General features: G+C 40.7%; 1 protein-coding gene across 8 annotated transcripts; it reads right to left on the minus strand.

Annotated features, from left to right (window-relative positions):
• Positions 1 to 461: 461 nt before the first annotated feature.
• On the minus strand, positions 462 to 16,108 carry LOC148040607 (uncharacterized). Of its 8 annotated transcripts, none has more exons than XM_087701266.1 (8): positions 15,875 to 16,108; positions 13,533 to 13,605; positions 13,314 to 13,418; positions 9,395 to 9,433; positions 9,257 to 9,302; positions 959 to 8,632; positions 764 to 863; positions 462 to 669 (listed from the first exon to the last, which is right to left on the minus strand). In XM_087701266.1, the coding sequence occupies exons 1-6, from the start codon at positions 16,031 to 16,033 to the stop codon at positions 8,629 to 8,631; spliced, it is 426 nt and encodes a 141-aa protein (XP_087557392.1). In that variant the 5' UTR covers positions 16,034 to 16,108; the 3' UTR covers positions 462 to 669; positions 764 to 863; positions 959 to 8,628. The 8 variants fall into 8 exon arrangements, 6 of the variants coding, with proteins under 6 accessions (XP_087557392.1, XP_087557396.1, XP_087557388.1 ...); XM_087701262.1 differs by adding an exon at positions 12,927 to 12,982 and having other exon boundaries at positions 463 to 669; positions 9,257 to 11,038; XM_087701270.1 differs by lacking the exon at positions 9,395 to 9,433.
• Between the last annotated feature and the right edge of the window lie 245 nt (positions 16,109 to 16,353).

Raw genomic sequence — 16,353 nt, forward strand, 5'->3', positions numbered from 1 at the left:
ATGATAAGCATTGTAGTTTTGGTTAGGGTACTACTCAACACGTTGGTTATTGGATAATCATGATATCTATGATGACATTGCTCGTGGTGCATCCCATATCAACCTTTTTGAATGTATTAGTCTCCATCCAGCTAGCTCATTCATCTTGTATCACTACAAGATATAAGCCTTATACCGACGTTAAAAGCGACGAAAATGTTTACTCCCGTCGTCGCAAAAAGCATCGTTATTTGCGACGCTGACACCGATGCAAATAGTGGCACTGATACCGACGCTCTGCAATGCTAATAACGACACGTTCAGGTAAATTTGCGATGCTAATAGCGACGATAACAAGGAAAAAAAAATTTGTGGCAGGGCAACAAGCTACTCTGCCACATATAGCACTGTGTGCTTTATTTGGGCTATACAAAATAGTTTTTGCACTGTGTACAATGCTCGTGTAAACAAAAACAAAGTATACTTAAATCATAACACTAATACATGAAATAAATACATGATCGCATAATGAAAGCAACTAATATAATCATGACGATATCACTACTACATAGAAAATGTCTACACAGATCAAGCGACCAAAAAAGGTGTGTGAGCTCTAGGGATCCAAGTGCCAGCTACATATCCTCGCCATCAGAAAGCTTGTCCTGCCGCAAAGGAGCATCGAACAGACTTTGCAAAAAAAGAAACTACACATCAATCCACCATACAATAATGCATTCTAATTAAACATGATAACTATGGACAAGAAAGATATGTGACTTACAGGGCCACCGCGTCTATCCAATCGGTCGATCAATGCAATGAGACCGTGCCTCTGCATATCGAGTCTCAAGGCCGATCGGATCGTGATTTGTAATGGAGTGCTACAAAGAAAAAAAATACTAATTGTTAGAAACATGATTGTCAGTACAAAGGATATTGCAAAAAAATAAGCAAGCAAAACAAAAGAAAATCTTACAAAGTCCTCCAGATATGTCTTGTGGCTGTCACTCCCAAGATGATGCACCACTCCGATCTCCAGTCATGCCCTCGCCGCCTCATGCTGTTGACTTCAACGTCTTGGAGAATTTGTAGCATCCTCCCTCAGTCGGTGCCGATCGTCCGCATCTAGCCACTCGAGCTATGCAGCCCCACTCTTGAGTGCCTTGCATACGTCTGATTGTCTGTGTGACATATATGCACGCATGCAGTCCATCATCCAGCCCATAGAAAATCTATCTACTGTGACTGGAACTGGAAACTCCTCATGCAAGGATGCTACTATGTAGTCCTTGCTCCCCTCCGGTATGTTTTTCCAATGATCTAAGATGTGCCAAAAAACTTGTTGGCACAACTCTCTCATGCGAGCCATCACCCTCCTCCCCTCATCTTCATGATGATGGCTCTTGGCTTATCATCGACAAGACACGCATATCCCACTGGGGTATGCCTAAGATGGGTCCTCTCCCACTTGCATCCACGCTCTTGGGCATATCCAAGAGATCCCTGTACATCTAGTGTACCGACCAGGGTAGTATCTATCGGTGTAGTACCCATAAGGGTGCCACCTGCAAACGGTTGAGCAAAAGCCGAAGTAACTAGAGTAGACGTTCCCACAGGTGTGACAAATCCCGAAGGTGACGCAACTCCAACAGAATGACAAGATGGAGACACCACTTCCAAGCCTCCACAACAACCACCTAAGCCACGCTCCCTGGAGCCGCCATGAGAGCAAGGAGTCGCACATGTATCCCATGCCGACTATGGGGAGCATCGACCTCGTCTGCTCGAAGCTGAAGCATCTGATCGCATCTATTTACTTGAGCACTCTCCGAATGCTGAAAGGTCATGCATCGTCCACATGAGAATGGCTCGAATATTGGCGGATCGTTGACTATCACGCTTGCTCATATCTTGCACGGTAACCCCCTTCTCCCACAAAATCTTAAGCTCATTGACTAATTGACGAAGATACACGTCCATATTTTTGACTTTGTAGCGGCCAAGGATGAGTAAGCTAAGGATGAGATGTCATTTCTTCATAGAAATACATGGAGAGATATTGTAGTTGACGAGGACTATAGGCCACACACTGTAAGAAGTTGAGCGCAGACTGAATGGGTTCGCGCCATCCATTGCAAGACCGAGCCGAAGATTCCTTGGGTCTCGGGTAAAGCTTGGAAAGGTAGAGTCAATGTGGCTCCATGCGCGTGAATCCACTGATATTCGTTGAACTCCATCTGTGGACCTATTTTGCACATGCCACGTTGTCAAGCTCGCCATGCCAGACATACGAAACATGTGGTTTATACGGGGGATAAGCAGAAAGTGTCTAAGAACTTTCTGAGGAATGGTTTGTCCTTGCAAGTCCTGTCGATACATGTGAGTACCACACTTCGGACATGTCTCCATAGTCTCGTATTCTCCTCGAAACAGTATGCAATCGTTGATACATGCATGGATGCTATTGTACTCCATGCTAAGCTTTTGTAAAACATGTCGTGCATCATCACAAGACTCGGGCATGATATTTACAGGTGGTAATATATGATATTTCAGTAACTTGAAAAATATCATAAAACACCTTGAAAAAGCATAAATGTTTTTAACGATAGTGCCGAAAAGAAATCAACGAAGCGTACGTACAAGGTACTTGAACAACTCGGTCACACTCGCATCTCTCCACCTGTATTTTGCTTGTACACTTAGAAGTACAAGCAATGTCTTCAAGTGAGATACTCGGCACCCATCATATAATGGTATGGATGATTCCTCTCTAAGCGGATCACAAGTCTCGACATCCATGGGAATCAATGCATCGATCATTGTCTCCATCTCACGCTCCAAGATTATAGGTAAGTCTGAAAGGCTGCCTGTCTCCTCTCGTATTAACGGTATAGATTGTGTAGTACCTTCCAAGTGATGGATTGGCTCAGGCACTTCATCCATCGCACGCCCACAAACTCCTAATTGGCCGCAAAGGAAGCACTCCTCCTTGGGACGAGACGTCACCTCCTTGGATAGAAAATTTGCCTGTTATACCCAATCTTCTTGTATATGATATTGAATTATCTTGCGAGTACAATGCATGATTGATATTAACTTTTATTACCATTTGCTAAAAATCCAAGATCGCCTGATCAATGATCTTAGATTGAAACTCGCTGAAGCGCCGTACGTGTTCTATAGACAATCAACGTTTTCGTCTAATTGCCAGCTTGTATTGATAGCAAGGACATAAGACACGCTGATTAAGATACGCCTCGCGATCTTGAACAACAAGACCTTCATTGTTTTCCATTTTGTCTAAGCTACGACAAACAATTTGTTTTTGTTATCATTCTTTTTTTCTTTCTTAAATTGTTTGAGAAGAGATTTATTCTCTTGTAACTTAGCAAAAATTAACATATGTAAAGTCTCCATCCACACACCCACAGATTAACATATATATGTCGGAGTGTTTTCCGTCTCGTGGTGTTGCACCGAACCCGCCACCACTCTCTTTGTTTTTTATCCATTCATTATCTCCTCTCATTCCATCTCTCTCTTTTTCTCTTTATTTATTATGATGTATGTTTATTCTCTCTCTCTCTCTCTCGTTCCTTCTTCTTTTTTCTCTTCCTCTCCCACTCTCATTTTCTTTAACGATCACGGCTACGACTACGACTACGACCACGACCACGACCACGACCACGATCATGACCACGACTACGACTACAAGGATGACGACCACGACTAGGACTACAACTATGACCACGACTATGACCATGACCACAACCACGACCACGACCACAATTACGACTACGTCCACGACCACAACAACGACTACGACTACAACAACGACCACAACCACGACCACGACTATGACTAGGACTACGACGACCACGACCACGACTACCACTACCACTACCACTACCATGACTAGGACCACGACTAGACCACCACATCTACCACTACCACTATCACTAGCACGACTACGACTACTATAATCAACAAGAAAAGAAGAAAAAAAGAACAACAATAACTACTACTACTACTACAATAAACAAGAAAAAAAAAACTACTACTACTACTAAAACAACAACAAAAAACAAGAAAACTAAACAACAATAAACAAGAAAAGAAAAAAAAAAACTACTACTACAACAAACAATTAATTTCATTTTCTCTCTTCCTTTCCCTCTCTCATTTCCTCTCCCTCTCTCACCCTCTCCCTCTTTCTCTCTTTCCCTATCAAGTTTAAGGTTTTTTCTCTTTTTCTCTCCTCTCTCATTTTTTTCTCTATCCTCTCCCTTTCTCATTTCCTTTTCTCTTTCTCTCCCTCTCTCATTTCCTCTCCCTCCCTCACCCTCTCTTTCTCTTTCCCTATTATATTTAGTGTATTTTCTCTCTCCTCTCCCTCTCTCATTTTCTTTTTTCTCTTCCTCTCCCTCTCTCATTTCCTCTCCCTGCCTCACCCTCTCCCTCTCTTTCTCTCTTTCCCTATTAGGTCTAATGTTTTTTCTCTTTTTCTCCCCCTCTCGTTTTTTCTCTCTCCTCCCCCTCTCTCATTTCCTTCTCTCTCTCTCTCTCTCTCTCTCTCTCTCTCTCTCTCTCTCTCTCTCTCTCTCTCTCTCTCTCGTTTCCTCTCCCTCCCTCACCCTCTCCCTCTCTTTCTCTCTTTCCCTATTAGGTTTAATGTTTTTTCTCTCTTTTTCTCTCCTCTCCCTCTCTCATTTTTTCTCTCCTCCCCCTCTTTCATTTCCTTTTCTCTCTCTCTCCCTCTCTTGTTTCCTCTTCCTCCCTCACCCTCTCCCTCTCTTTCTCTCTTTCCCTATTAGGTATATGGGGTTTTTCTCTCTTTTTCTCTCTCCTCTCCCTCTCTCATTTCCTTTTCTCTCTTTCTCTCCCTCTCATATATGTTCCCTCCCTCACCCTCTCCCTCTTTCTCTCTTTCCCTATCATGTTTAATGTTTTTTCTCTTTTTCTCTCTCCTCTCCCTCTCATTTTTTTCTCTTTCTCTCATTTTTTTATCACTCATTTTTTCTCATTTTTTTCTCTCTCCCTCTCTCATTTCCTCTCCCTCCCTCATCCTCTCCCTCTGTTTCTCTCTTTCCCTATTATGTTTAATGTTTTTTCTCTCTCCACTCCCTCTCTCATTTCCTTTTCTCTCTTCCTCTCCCTCTCTCACTCGCTCTCCCTGTCTCACTCTCTCCCTCTCTTTCTCTCTTTTCCGATTAGATTTAATGTTTTCTCTTTTTTTCTCCTCTACCTCTCATTTTTTCTCTCTCCTCTCCCTCTCTCATTTCCTTTTCTCTCTCTCTCCCTCTCTCATTTCCTCTCCCTCCCTCACCCTCACCCTCTCTTTCTCTCTTTCCCTTTTAGGTTTAATGTTTTTTCTCTCTCCTCTCCCTCTCTCATTTCCTTCTCTCTTCCTCTCCCTCTCTCATTTCTTCTCCCTTCCTCACCCTCTCTTTCTCTCTTTCCCTATTTTGTTTAACATCTTTTCTCTCTTTTTCTCTCTCCTCTCCTCTCATTTTTTTCTCTCCTCTCCCTCTCTCATTTTCTTTTTCTCTCTTCCTCTCCCTCTCTCATTTCTTCTCCCTCTCTCACCCTCTCCCTCTCTTTCTCTCTTCCCCTATTATGTTTAATGTTTTTTCTCTTTTCCTCTCTCCTCTCCCTCTCTCATTTCGTTTTCTCTCTTCCTCTCCCTCTCTCATTTCCTCTCCCTCCCTCACCCTCACCTCATCCTCACCCTCACCCTCACCCTCTCTTTCTCTCTTTCCCTATTATGTTTAACATCTCTTCTCTTTTTCTCTCTCCTCTCCTCTCATTTTTTTCTTTCCTCTCCCTCTCATTTCATTTTGCTCTCTTCATCTCCCTCTCTCATTTCTTCTCCCTCCCTCACCCTCTCTCTCTCTTTCTCTCTTTCCCTATTATGTTTAATGTTTTTTCTCTCTTTTCCTTTCCCTTCCCCTCATAGATGATTTTAAGAGTCAATGTATACTTTCATGTTATAGAATACGTGGCAAAACGTGTATTTTAGACTTTCGAAAGTGTGGCCATTTGTTCTCTAAACCAATGATATCCTATAATCAGTTGGCGAATATTTTTTATGAAAATAATAATGTAATAAAATATTTAGTGTTATTTTTTAACTTAAGATGGTAAAGTTTTCTTAATTAATAACGTAGAAAAAACATTGAATGAAAAATAATTAAACCAATGACCGTGTTATTGCAAAGAAAATAGTGCAACTAAAGCAAGGTAAATCATGTCAATACACATTGATTAAAGCTCAACTTTCTTGCGAGAAAATACTTATTAATAATATGTTGATGAGTCACAGTGCAACATTCACTTGGATTGTCTATACAAAAGTCTTCTTAGAGACAAGGAATGCATACCTTTATTCCATGAAACACAAAAAAGTTTCTTGCAAAGTCACATAGCGATTCCCCAAGATTTGTTGAATGAGTGATACAGTGACAGCGACACTGGATGAGCCAAGTTGGCTTGGTCAACTAGAAATGCCTAGTCTATTGAATGAGTAGGAGGTCAATGAGACCTGCAAACTAACCAGCCCCTACCTAGGCCCTAGAAAGGGGGGTGATGCAATGTACAGAAAGCATGGCACCTCTGGTGGGTGCTATAGTGCTTGAGGCCACTCTGGTGTCATGTAGTGCTTGTGGGCTGCTGATAAGATCCAAACAGCTCCTCCCCTACATTGTTTTATAGTTCTGAAGGAGGCTACAGTTGTTGTGTTTCCAATCCTAGATGGTGCTGCTTATTGCCCTCAGTTATAGTTTAAATTGAAGGCACGTCTTGTGGCTGCTATAGCTGCGTAATTACATCAATGCATGACTAGGGATGCTCCTGAGACTGGGATGTTTTGAGCCTTCAGTCCACTTATATTTTACTTCCTTGCTGCTAGGACACTATTGCTTAAAAGTTCTTCCTACTAGTTGAGTTCTGTTGCTCAGACCTGATCTGGCTGCTCCACGTGGACAACTCACTCTTCATGCCAAAGCACTTTGTGTTCTACTGCTGCTGTTGCTCCCTCTTCATGGATGTTGTTTCCAATCATCACTTACCATTGAACCCGCATTGTAGGTCTAAGAGGCTAAAGCCTATGCTGAAAGCTGCTCAAATACTTGTGTTTCTTCCAAGCACAATACAATTAACATAGATGCACAACACACTTATTTTTCTTACTTTGTAGTCCTAAATTGATCCTCTGACTATGTGCTTCCTCCAAAATCCCTATCAACCCATCTATGTCTTTTAGGCTTGTCAGTAATCCTAAGTGCAACTTGAAGAGTCTATTTCTCCAATGCTTGCCAGTGTGACTATACAATTTTTACATATACAAGGGATTCCCACCTCAGACTTTGGCCATTGGCATTTACCCCAATAGTGTTAACTCGAGCCATAGTTAATGGTATGGATCCAGTCCATATGTTAATTGTCTGTTGTGTCACAGATATGGACCTCTGTATAGCCTTCTCTCTCACAGATTCACTTCAGGCTAGGCTTTCTTGGTGAGTTGCATCCTACTGATTAGGGTCAGGCATCTAAGGATGCTCCTTTGGTTTCTGTGGTGAGCTCTCTCTCTCTCTCTCTCTCTCTCTCTCTCTCTCTCTCTCAGGATACAGACTGCTAGGCAACCAAATCTGTACAGATCACACAAGTGGACTACAGACCACTCAGCCCATCAAATCTGCAGAATTTGCCTGACTGTACGTGTTTACAGTCGGACTGAGTGCCAAAGTTTGCCGACTCTTGATGAGCAGGTTTGCTGGACAGCAAGTCTACACAGGTATAACATTTGGTCTATGCTCGCAATCAGAGTAACTCTACAAGGTCAAAAATTGCCTGCAGGTCGTGACTGCAGAATACTGGCTAGCTCTATTACTGGTGGACAAAGTAGATTAACAACTACCTCTATTGCTCCCTATTGTGTTTAGAGTAGATAATGATGATAGGCTCTTGCTCTCTCACTGTAGGTTTGTCAGTCCAGGTCTGTGTGACTGCAGATTCAAGAAAAAGAAGCCAATGACCCATCATTGTTGCCAAACCTCCAAGAGCATATAAGAGTTGTGGTATCTCGAGATGCAGTCCATTACTCTCGAAGTTTAACTTTAACTAGGCATCTTCTTCTCGACTCTTGTTTTGGAAACCAAGGAGAATTGAAGCTACCTTATTTGCTTATGCTTCAAAGGTGGGGAACTTGGGGTTCCTTTGAATCAATGCTAAAACATGATATGAATTTTATCACTTGGAATGATATGATGAGAGTAAGGGTTTACATGTTAGCTCTTGGAAACTGCCTTCTCACCTGTTCAATGATGCATAGAGAGATGGATACAGCAACAACCTCATGCATTGCAGTTGCAAGATATTGCATGTGACATGTTGAAATTCATGTTCTTACACATGGATATACATCAAGCTCAAAAGCTGAACTAAAGAAGCTCAAAGACAAAATTTGTCATTAAAGTGTTTGAAATAGTTAGTTTCAACTGAGTTGAAATCTTAAAGAAAAGAAAAAACCATAGATTAGACATTTAAAGAAGAGGACTCACTTCTTGCATTCTTCTCCTTTTCTCCTCTATTGAGAAAGTTCCTTTTGATGTTGTCACGAATCCTTAATCTCCCTCCTTTGGGCTCTTATCTGGAGATGGCAACCAAAATTCACAAACACAATCTCGTCTTGGGCAACTTTTCTCAGACCTATCATTCCTATGATCTTTCAAGTCCTCCTAATTGTTGCAAGCAAGTAGAATATCTAAGGCGAAAACATCTAGAGCATGCATAAACCCTTTACATTTCGCATGAGAGTACCCAACTGCAACAACAAAAACCAATTCATATAGAGACATGCAGATATCACCTATTAATCCAACAACAACATAACAAGTCCATCCTAACTCTCATAAATGCTCTCTCACTCACTCTTGGTCTTCTTAACAACTCCATAGGACAAAAATATCCATGACAATGTTTATAATAGAGATAAAAGATGAGTGCATTTCACAGCTTGATATTATTGTTCTGAGGAGCTCCACTGATCCTTGAACCACAATCTAACACATTTTGCAGAATTGAATAACAAAAATACAGAAACGTACCTTACCTACCCATGCAAGTTGCCTTACCTATTTAGGAGGTGATTGCTAATAGATTTGTATTATATGAATGCATCTTAGCACTACACTACAACTTCACACACCAGCATCATACAAAGATATATGATATATCCATAATTTACATTAGCTCTTAGAAGCTGCCTTCCTACCTGTTCAATGATGCATTGATAGAGGGATGGAGCAACAACCTCAAATCTGTCACATACCAAACAAAGCAATTATATATATCAAGTCCTATCTTTATTAACAGTTTTCATGAGTAGAATGTACTAGACAGATGTTCAAACCTATCAATAAGGTTGTTTTATTTACCATTCCATGGAATTCTGTGGAAAGAAGACACAATGTTCACAATCTGCACCTCATCATTTTCTCAGTCCACCAAAATATAAATAAACAACAATGCAACATAATACTCTCTACCAAACTGTTTTGACTGCTCTTTTTAGGTCTGATCACACATGGACTACTCTGAAAATTTGCATTTGCTACTGTCCTGATCTGAGCAAGCCTAAGCACTAGTTGTGAGAGCTGGGCAACAGTTTTTAGCCACCAGGCAACCTATTCCAATCTGCATTTTAACTGCATGACCCTGTGTTTTCTGTTGTACAGCTTGCATTTTGCCTAGAGCTATTGCTTTGGCATCAGTTTTGCTGACATTTTTCTTGCTTTGTAGTCAATTTCAACTATTTCTAGGCAAACTTGATCTTCCTTAATTTGCGTTTTTAGCAAGTTTGCATTTTCCAGCCTAATCAGTGCACACTCTAGCAAAGAATCACACATGTCAGTTGTCATGCTCTATCCAAAGTGCTATACCCAGTGGCCATTTTCATCTACACTATCACATTTTATAGCCTCTAGGCTTGGCTAGCTACTACCAAGTTTCTTGTGTACCATTTTATATCCTTGTGTAAAAACTTGTTCCTTTGAGCCTTAAACCATTGTGTGGTATTTCATTGTTGATACATTTGAAACGTTCTTTCCCTTCATAGACACTAACATGCTCTTTTCAGCCTGTAGTTGAGATTTAATGGTGGTGTAACATTCCACTCACATGCAACGCTTTATAGGCCCTTGTTGAAGGTGAAATCCTATAGCAGGTCGAACTCACCTCAACTCAAGCAACTTTAGTGTCTATTGCTCTTCACAATTGCGATAGTGTTTCACCATGAAGCTCTAGCCATATCATCTAAATCAGCTTGATTGAAGAAAATCGCTGCATACCTTTTCTGCCAAACCGACCACTCCTTCCAATTCTATGCAGGTATAGTTCACATTCTGGCTCGTGGGGATATTCATTTTTTACTAGTAGATCATAGTTGACCATGAGAGTGACCTGAGCTCCCGACCACAAAAAGGCCCCACAATCAAAAAACCAAACAATACAAACAAAGCCAAATAAAGTTACACAAAAAAAACCTGTTGGTTCATTTTCAGGAATCTTATACCTAACAGTTTACACACAACAAACAAATATGTACATAAAACCTTCTACATAATCCATCAACATGAACATAAGGATACATAATGAATAGACCTAAGTTTCGAACCTGCTTTAGGATATCAAGCATCCTATTTTACACCAATCCTATATCTGGTCTACAATATATTATGCAAGCTTACACCAGGTGCTTCTTTTTTGTTTTGATGACAAATCTTTTGGCAGCATACCTGGATTGTTGTGAAAACATAGAGAAAGGAATTGGGGCTTCCCTCCAAAAGCAAGCTTTAAGAAACTCCCAATTATTGGGTCCGTACTTCTGGGAGGCAAGAGATGCAGGGTGGCTTCTTAATTTGTCAAATGGCACAGATAACTCTTGGTGACCCACATGATAAGAGTTGAAATCATTTGAGAACTCTTTCACAGTGATGAACCTTTAAGGCTTTGCTTTGTCAACCCAATATTGTTCGTGATCCTTCCTGGATGTAACCTGTAAGAGGCGCAAAATTTGTGGTGAGTTATTTGGGTTTGTCATCCCACACTAACGAGTACATATAAAGAGCAAAACTACAAAGAAAATGTAATCTATAAGTGAGTTATGAAGGAAAGTAACAAAGACATTACGTCTTGTAGAAAATCAGGAGGCTTTTTCTTTCAGGAACTTGAAACCCATACCCTCAAAGAAGTTCAAAACTAAGTCTCGAGGTCCTTGGTAGACCAGATTTTCTCTCAACTTGCCTTCTAATACCCATCAACCTGTTTGTCAACAACCTACAAATCTTAGAAAACATTGCCTAATGGGAAAACTAGTTCTCCTCCGAGTTTCAACTGTTCTCAGTCAATTCAAAGGCTTTCATAGCCCGGCCTCACCTAGCACCTATGCAAGCAGAGATGTCGATGACAAAGGATAAACATGTGCAGATGAAGATGGGGCTATATCTACCATAGATGGATTTTTTGCTTCTATTTATGCAAATTTAGATTGGCTATTGAAACCTTGGCCAAAGACATTGACCACCTATCACATGCATGCACAAATGAATACGAAGCCCTCAAATGCAACAAAATTCTCTAGGCACAAGAAAATGCAAATGAAGGCCCGATACATCAAGGTGAGGCCCCTGCAAGTCTCTATGCAAGAATTTGATGGTCAAGAAGCAACTGCATCCATGTTTGCTCACCTCATAGGGCCTTTTAGTGATCCAACAGGCCTCGTCTTTACAGATGGCAAACAAGAAGGTGAAGTCCATATGCTTCATGAAGGAGCTTTTCTTGCAAGCCTTGACCCTACTGTAGCAGACACACAGGGCCCTATCTCCCCACGATTTTGCTACTTATGTAGCCATTGGTATTCACGTCATACCAGTTCATACACATTATGCCCCTACTGCCTGAGCCTATCTAATGCATGTTGTTGCTATTATTGCAATCCTTCATGGCCCACATGCAGATGACCCTATTGCTATGCTTGGAGGCTAATAGTCAGCCTATGTAGGAGATACTTATGCTCTTGATCACAAAGAAGCCCTGGGCAAGGAGATCAAATTACAGGCAAATGGATTATTACCCAGCTCCCATATTGTCTTTCTTGCAAGCAGAAATTTATAGCCCTAGCAAGCCCTTGACAAAATCTATGCTTCCTTCAATAAGAATTTCAAAGGACAACAATTACTGGTGCTTGCAACAACCAATAGGGCATAACAATTGCTATCCAACGACTATTTTTCTCCATCAAAAGAATCTCTATGTGCTCAAGATGGAAACCAACTAATTTGTGGGATCAAAGATCAAGCAATTGTACAAACTCTCAACAGAATTCTTCAGCCCTTACACATCAACAATTTCCATCCTTTCTACAAACTCCTGGTTTTAAGAGACTTGCTCAAGGATTCAACACTCAAGATTTATCAAGACAAGAGTCCCCATCTCATGATGGAAGATGACCAAAGCAACAATCAAAGCAATGATTTCTTAAATTAAAAGGAACACAAATAATTATGATTAATGAAAGGTTGTGCATGATCATTTTCATAATGAGCCAAATTATAACAAGGAATTGATGATTGCTACATCATGATATGTTCTGATCTGATCTTGTGAACAAACTTGGAGCTTCACTCAAAGAAGCAAACCATGATGAAGTAGATTTCGAGTTCTCGAGGAATGTATCTAGCCAACCCTACATCCTCCAAACAAATCTTACACCCTCTTGAGGAATGACTACTTCTTTAGCAAAGGAATGACTTTGAAATTTATGACTACATAAAGAAATGCCAATGATATAAAAAAGAGCTTGCTACGATGTATAAAAGAGCCATACTTCTCAGCAAAATGAGAATCAACAATAATTCTAAGGACCTCTAGTCACAATCTACCACCTGTTTTTGGACCCTAGAGTTCAACCATATCCCTATACCCTGTTGAAGTATATTCCCTGCCATAACCAAGAAGTACCAATTAGGATGATCATCACTTAGTTATCCAAAGATTGTGCTAACTGATACAATAGGTGTTGGTTAAAAACAGTCATATCACTCAATTATTCAAAGATTGTGCTAATTGATGCATGCCCAGTACTTCAGGTCATCAGTATGTACATCTATAACATATGAATCCATTATAATATCAAACAGAAGTGTCTAGAAGTGTCTATGCATCTTGAGAAGTAATTCAAGCATTTCATACCTCACTTTATGCTTGCCCGATACACCAATACAACAATTATTTGCAGTATTATGACTATGCTTGACATAAGTTGCATCTACCTATTGGCCACAAGACAAGGGAGAGCTTGCATGTAGAACAATAGCGAGAAGATCCTTGTGACTTGCCATAGTGACCATTAGGCCCACCAAAGACAGCAAGGAAGTCTGCAACATACAAATGACAATAGTGAATAACAATCAAGCCAAGTCACTAGTAGGTTTATTCAAGATCATATTCATACTTCAGACTTTTAAAATGAGGGAGCACTTGCAAATCACCTTCAGAAAATAGTCGGAGATGGTTGAGACCAGTTGAGACAGCTACCCATCCACATCCAAGAGGTAATGCTTGCTGCAAGCCGCATTGACCACTGAAGCATTACCAAGCAAACTTATCATTGCATCATTCATTTATGAGAAGCACAGTAAACATTACTGCACAAAAAGTTAATTGAAATCGAATGGGTGGACCTCACTATTGTTTGCCCAGCTACTAAAAGGCTGATAAAGTATTGTACTTGGATTGTTTTCCCCATTCCTATGAGATGCAAAAATGCAGCCACTGTCATTCATAGCAGCCATTTTGAAGCCAAAATAGTCCATCATTGAGGGCACATGAATCCCTTTCCCTATATCATGAAACTCCACCTACAAATCACTAAACAAAATCAATGGTACAATAGAGTCTGGTTTGACTGTTGTGATCCGTGATCATCATGCATCTGATTATGAGAACATTGCAAGGGAGAAAGCACCTCTATGTGTGACAACTCTTCATTCTGACAACTAGTGATGATGCCTATGAGATTGTAAGAAAGAAAATGGCATTTGCTCGAACTAGGCGTAGTAGAGCAGGGCTGAAAAGGAGTTTGTAATGCAGGCACTAGGTGTCCACCTATAGTGGCTCCAGATGACAAGCTTATGTTTTTATTCTAGAGCAAAGCCTCAGCTTTACTAGAGAATGACTGCTGGAGCCTATCATGACCTTTGCTCTTTTCCTTCATTCTAAAATCAGGACCTGAAGGAGAATTGGGTCCTCTTTCAGGTGAAGATCCACCTTCTTCCTCACTATGAAGCTGCTCCCCATCCTCCCCATCATCACTGAAGTGCAGCAGTTCTTCTCTGTCAATAACTGAAGGCAAACTAGCATCACTGCCAGGTAGGGTCATGTGAGATGGAACAACGGGTTCCCAAGCACCAAAATTTGCCATCCAAGTCACCAATGACTAAATCATTTCCTTTCGGTCTCCATGCTAAGCTCCAGATTTAATATTAAAACCTCTGGCAGTCTTATGTCTTGCCTGTTATCCACATCCCAAATGATGACCTAATTGTCACCTGTTGCGGTTGCAAGGTATTTGCCTTTTGGTGACCAGGCTAATGAGCCAAAAGAAGCTGAATGCCCACCTTTGAGGCTGAAGACCTTTTCACCTGTATCTTGATCATACATAATCACATCCACGCCATTTTTTCTACCAGGAACTGCCAAGACATCTCCCTTTGGATGCCAAGCAATTTTAGTCCTCCCAGAATTGTTCAGATATGTGTTGAGTGGAACACAGTAAAGTGTGTGGATCCACTTGCCAGATGAGAGGCACCAGCACATGATAGTGCCATCACTACCAGCTGATGCCAAAAACTCATTGTTGGGGTCAAATGCAAGTCTAATGATAGGTGCATTGTGGCCTTTAAGGACTCGCACAATAGAGCTGTCAATGGTACTAATGGTCTCGATGCCATCATCCTCTCCTCGTGTTGCAAGCAAAGAGCTTGTGGAATTAAAGGCAATAGCATGGATGGGCAAAGTAAAGCAAGTCACAGTGCTTTGGAACTCTCCATCTGAGAAAAACAAAGAGGAAGGCTATGAGAAACACTCATTCTGCAACTCAATCTTTGCAATGGACAAGGGCCATCCTGAGTCAGACAAACTGTTTAACATAATAAAAATTCATGTGATCCTGTGTCTGAGGCTCTGAGCCATGAACGCATGCCACGGTAAAATTCATGCAATCCTGTATCAGTTTAAAGGCGTGAAGAGACGAATGAATGGAATTGTGACTGCCTAGAGAAGATCTCATGCCATATAATGTCTCTGAAGAAATCTATATGCTGTAAATAGAAATCTCCACAGAGAAGCATTTAGTTCCACAAAACAAGAACTTGAATGAAATGTTGCAATGTTTAACAACATTTAGAGAGTAAAGAGTGAGGCTGCGACTGTGGAAACATTTGCTGCAACATTGTGTCCACTAAAGAAATTTGCATAGATTTCTAGAAAATAGAAGAAATTTGCATAGATTTCCAGAAAACAGACATTTTGTGAGTGAAATGTTGCAATGCCTGAAAGCATTTATCTCGTGCAGCATTATGTCCATAAAGAATTTTGCATATACTTCTAGAAAACAGACATTTTATGAATCAAATGTTGCTACGCCTGAAAGTACTTAGAGAGTAAAGAGCAAAATAATCACAGTTGGTAAACATCTAATGCAGCATAGTGATCTACATGTGTTTGCACAAAACGAAGTTTTGGGAAGGAAAGATACTAAATGAGCATAGTTCTTCTGAATTTCCATTAGAGATTCATCAGAAAAACTGCGGGGCGATGATGGAAAAAAAACCTGGATAGGAGAAGAGCTTGACTGAGTGATGCACGGGTTGTCGTCACCCCTGTCGCCCAGTTTTCCTTCCACCTCCAGCATTACGACGGCCTTATTGTCCACCCTTGCCACTCCTCTTCCCACTCCGTCATAGCCATTTCCTTTCGAGCTCTTTGCCATAGTTGGTCTCTGCGTCCCCCTTGCCCTCTCTCTCTCTTAGCTCACGTTAAGCATCAGCCGCCCACCATCTTTTCTCCAAACCGTCTCGCCCAATTTTCAATTCCGATGCAATTGAATAAAGCTACTAAGTAGGGTACGATTTGAATCCCAAGGTGTACAAATTAGCTTTAGGTATTATTAGATAAAAAATTATATGATGATATAACTATTAGATATAGTAATGCATATCTACAAGATATAATATAAGATATTTACGCTTTGTATATATTGATATAACAATTATATTTTGTGTGTATCTCTATATGTATACATTCTTATAT

Source organism: Lygodium microphyllum, chromosome 2, assembly GCF_053477565.2.
Source record: "Lygodium microphyllum isolate KBCC chromosome 2, Lygodium_microphyllum_v1.1.10, whole genome shotgun sequence".
Taxonomy (NCBI): domain Eukaryota; kingdom Viridiplantae; phylum Streptophyta; class Polypodiopsida; order Schizaeales; family Lygodiaceae; genus Lygodium; species Lygodium microphyllum.

Excerpts from the sequence above, each read along its gene's own strand:
- LOC148040607 (XM_087701262.1), bottom strand. The coding sequence starts at position 16,033 with ATGGCAAAGAGCTCGAAAGGAAATGGCTATGACGGAGTGGGAAGAGGA. Across the intron at positions 13,419-13,532 it reads TCTCCGACTATTTTCTGAAG|ACTTCCTTGCTGTCTTTGGT; the intron begins GTGATTTGCAAG and ends TGTATGTTGCAG. Across the intron at positions 12,983-13,313 it reads CCTTGTCTTGTGGCCAATAG|GGAATATACTTCAACAGGGT; the intron begins GTAGATGCAACT and ends TGGTTATGGCAG.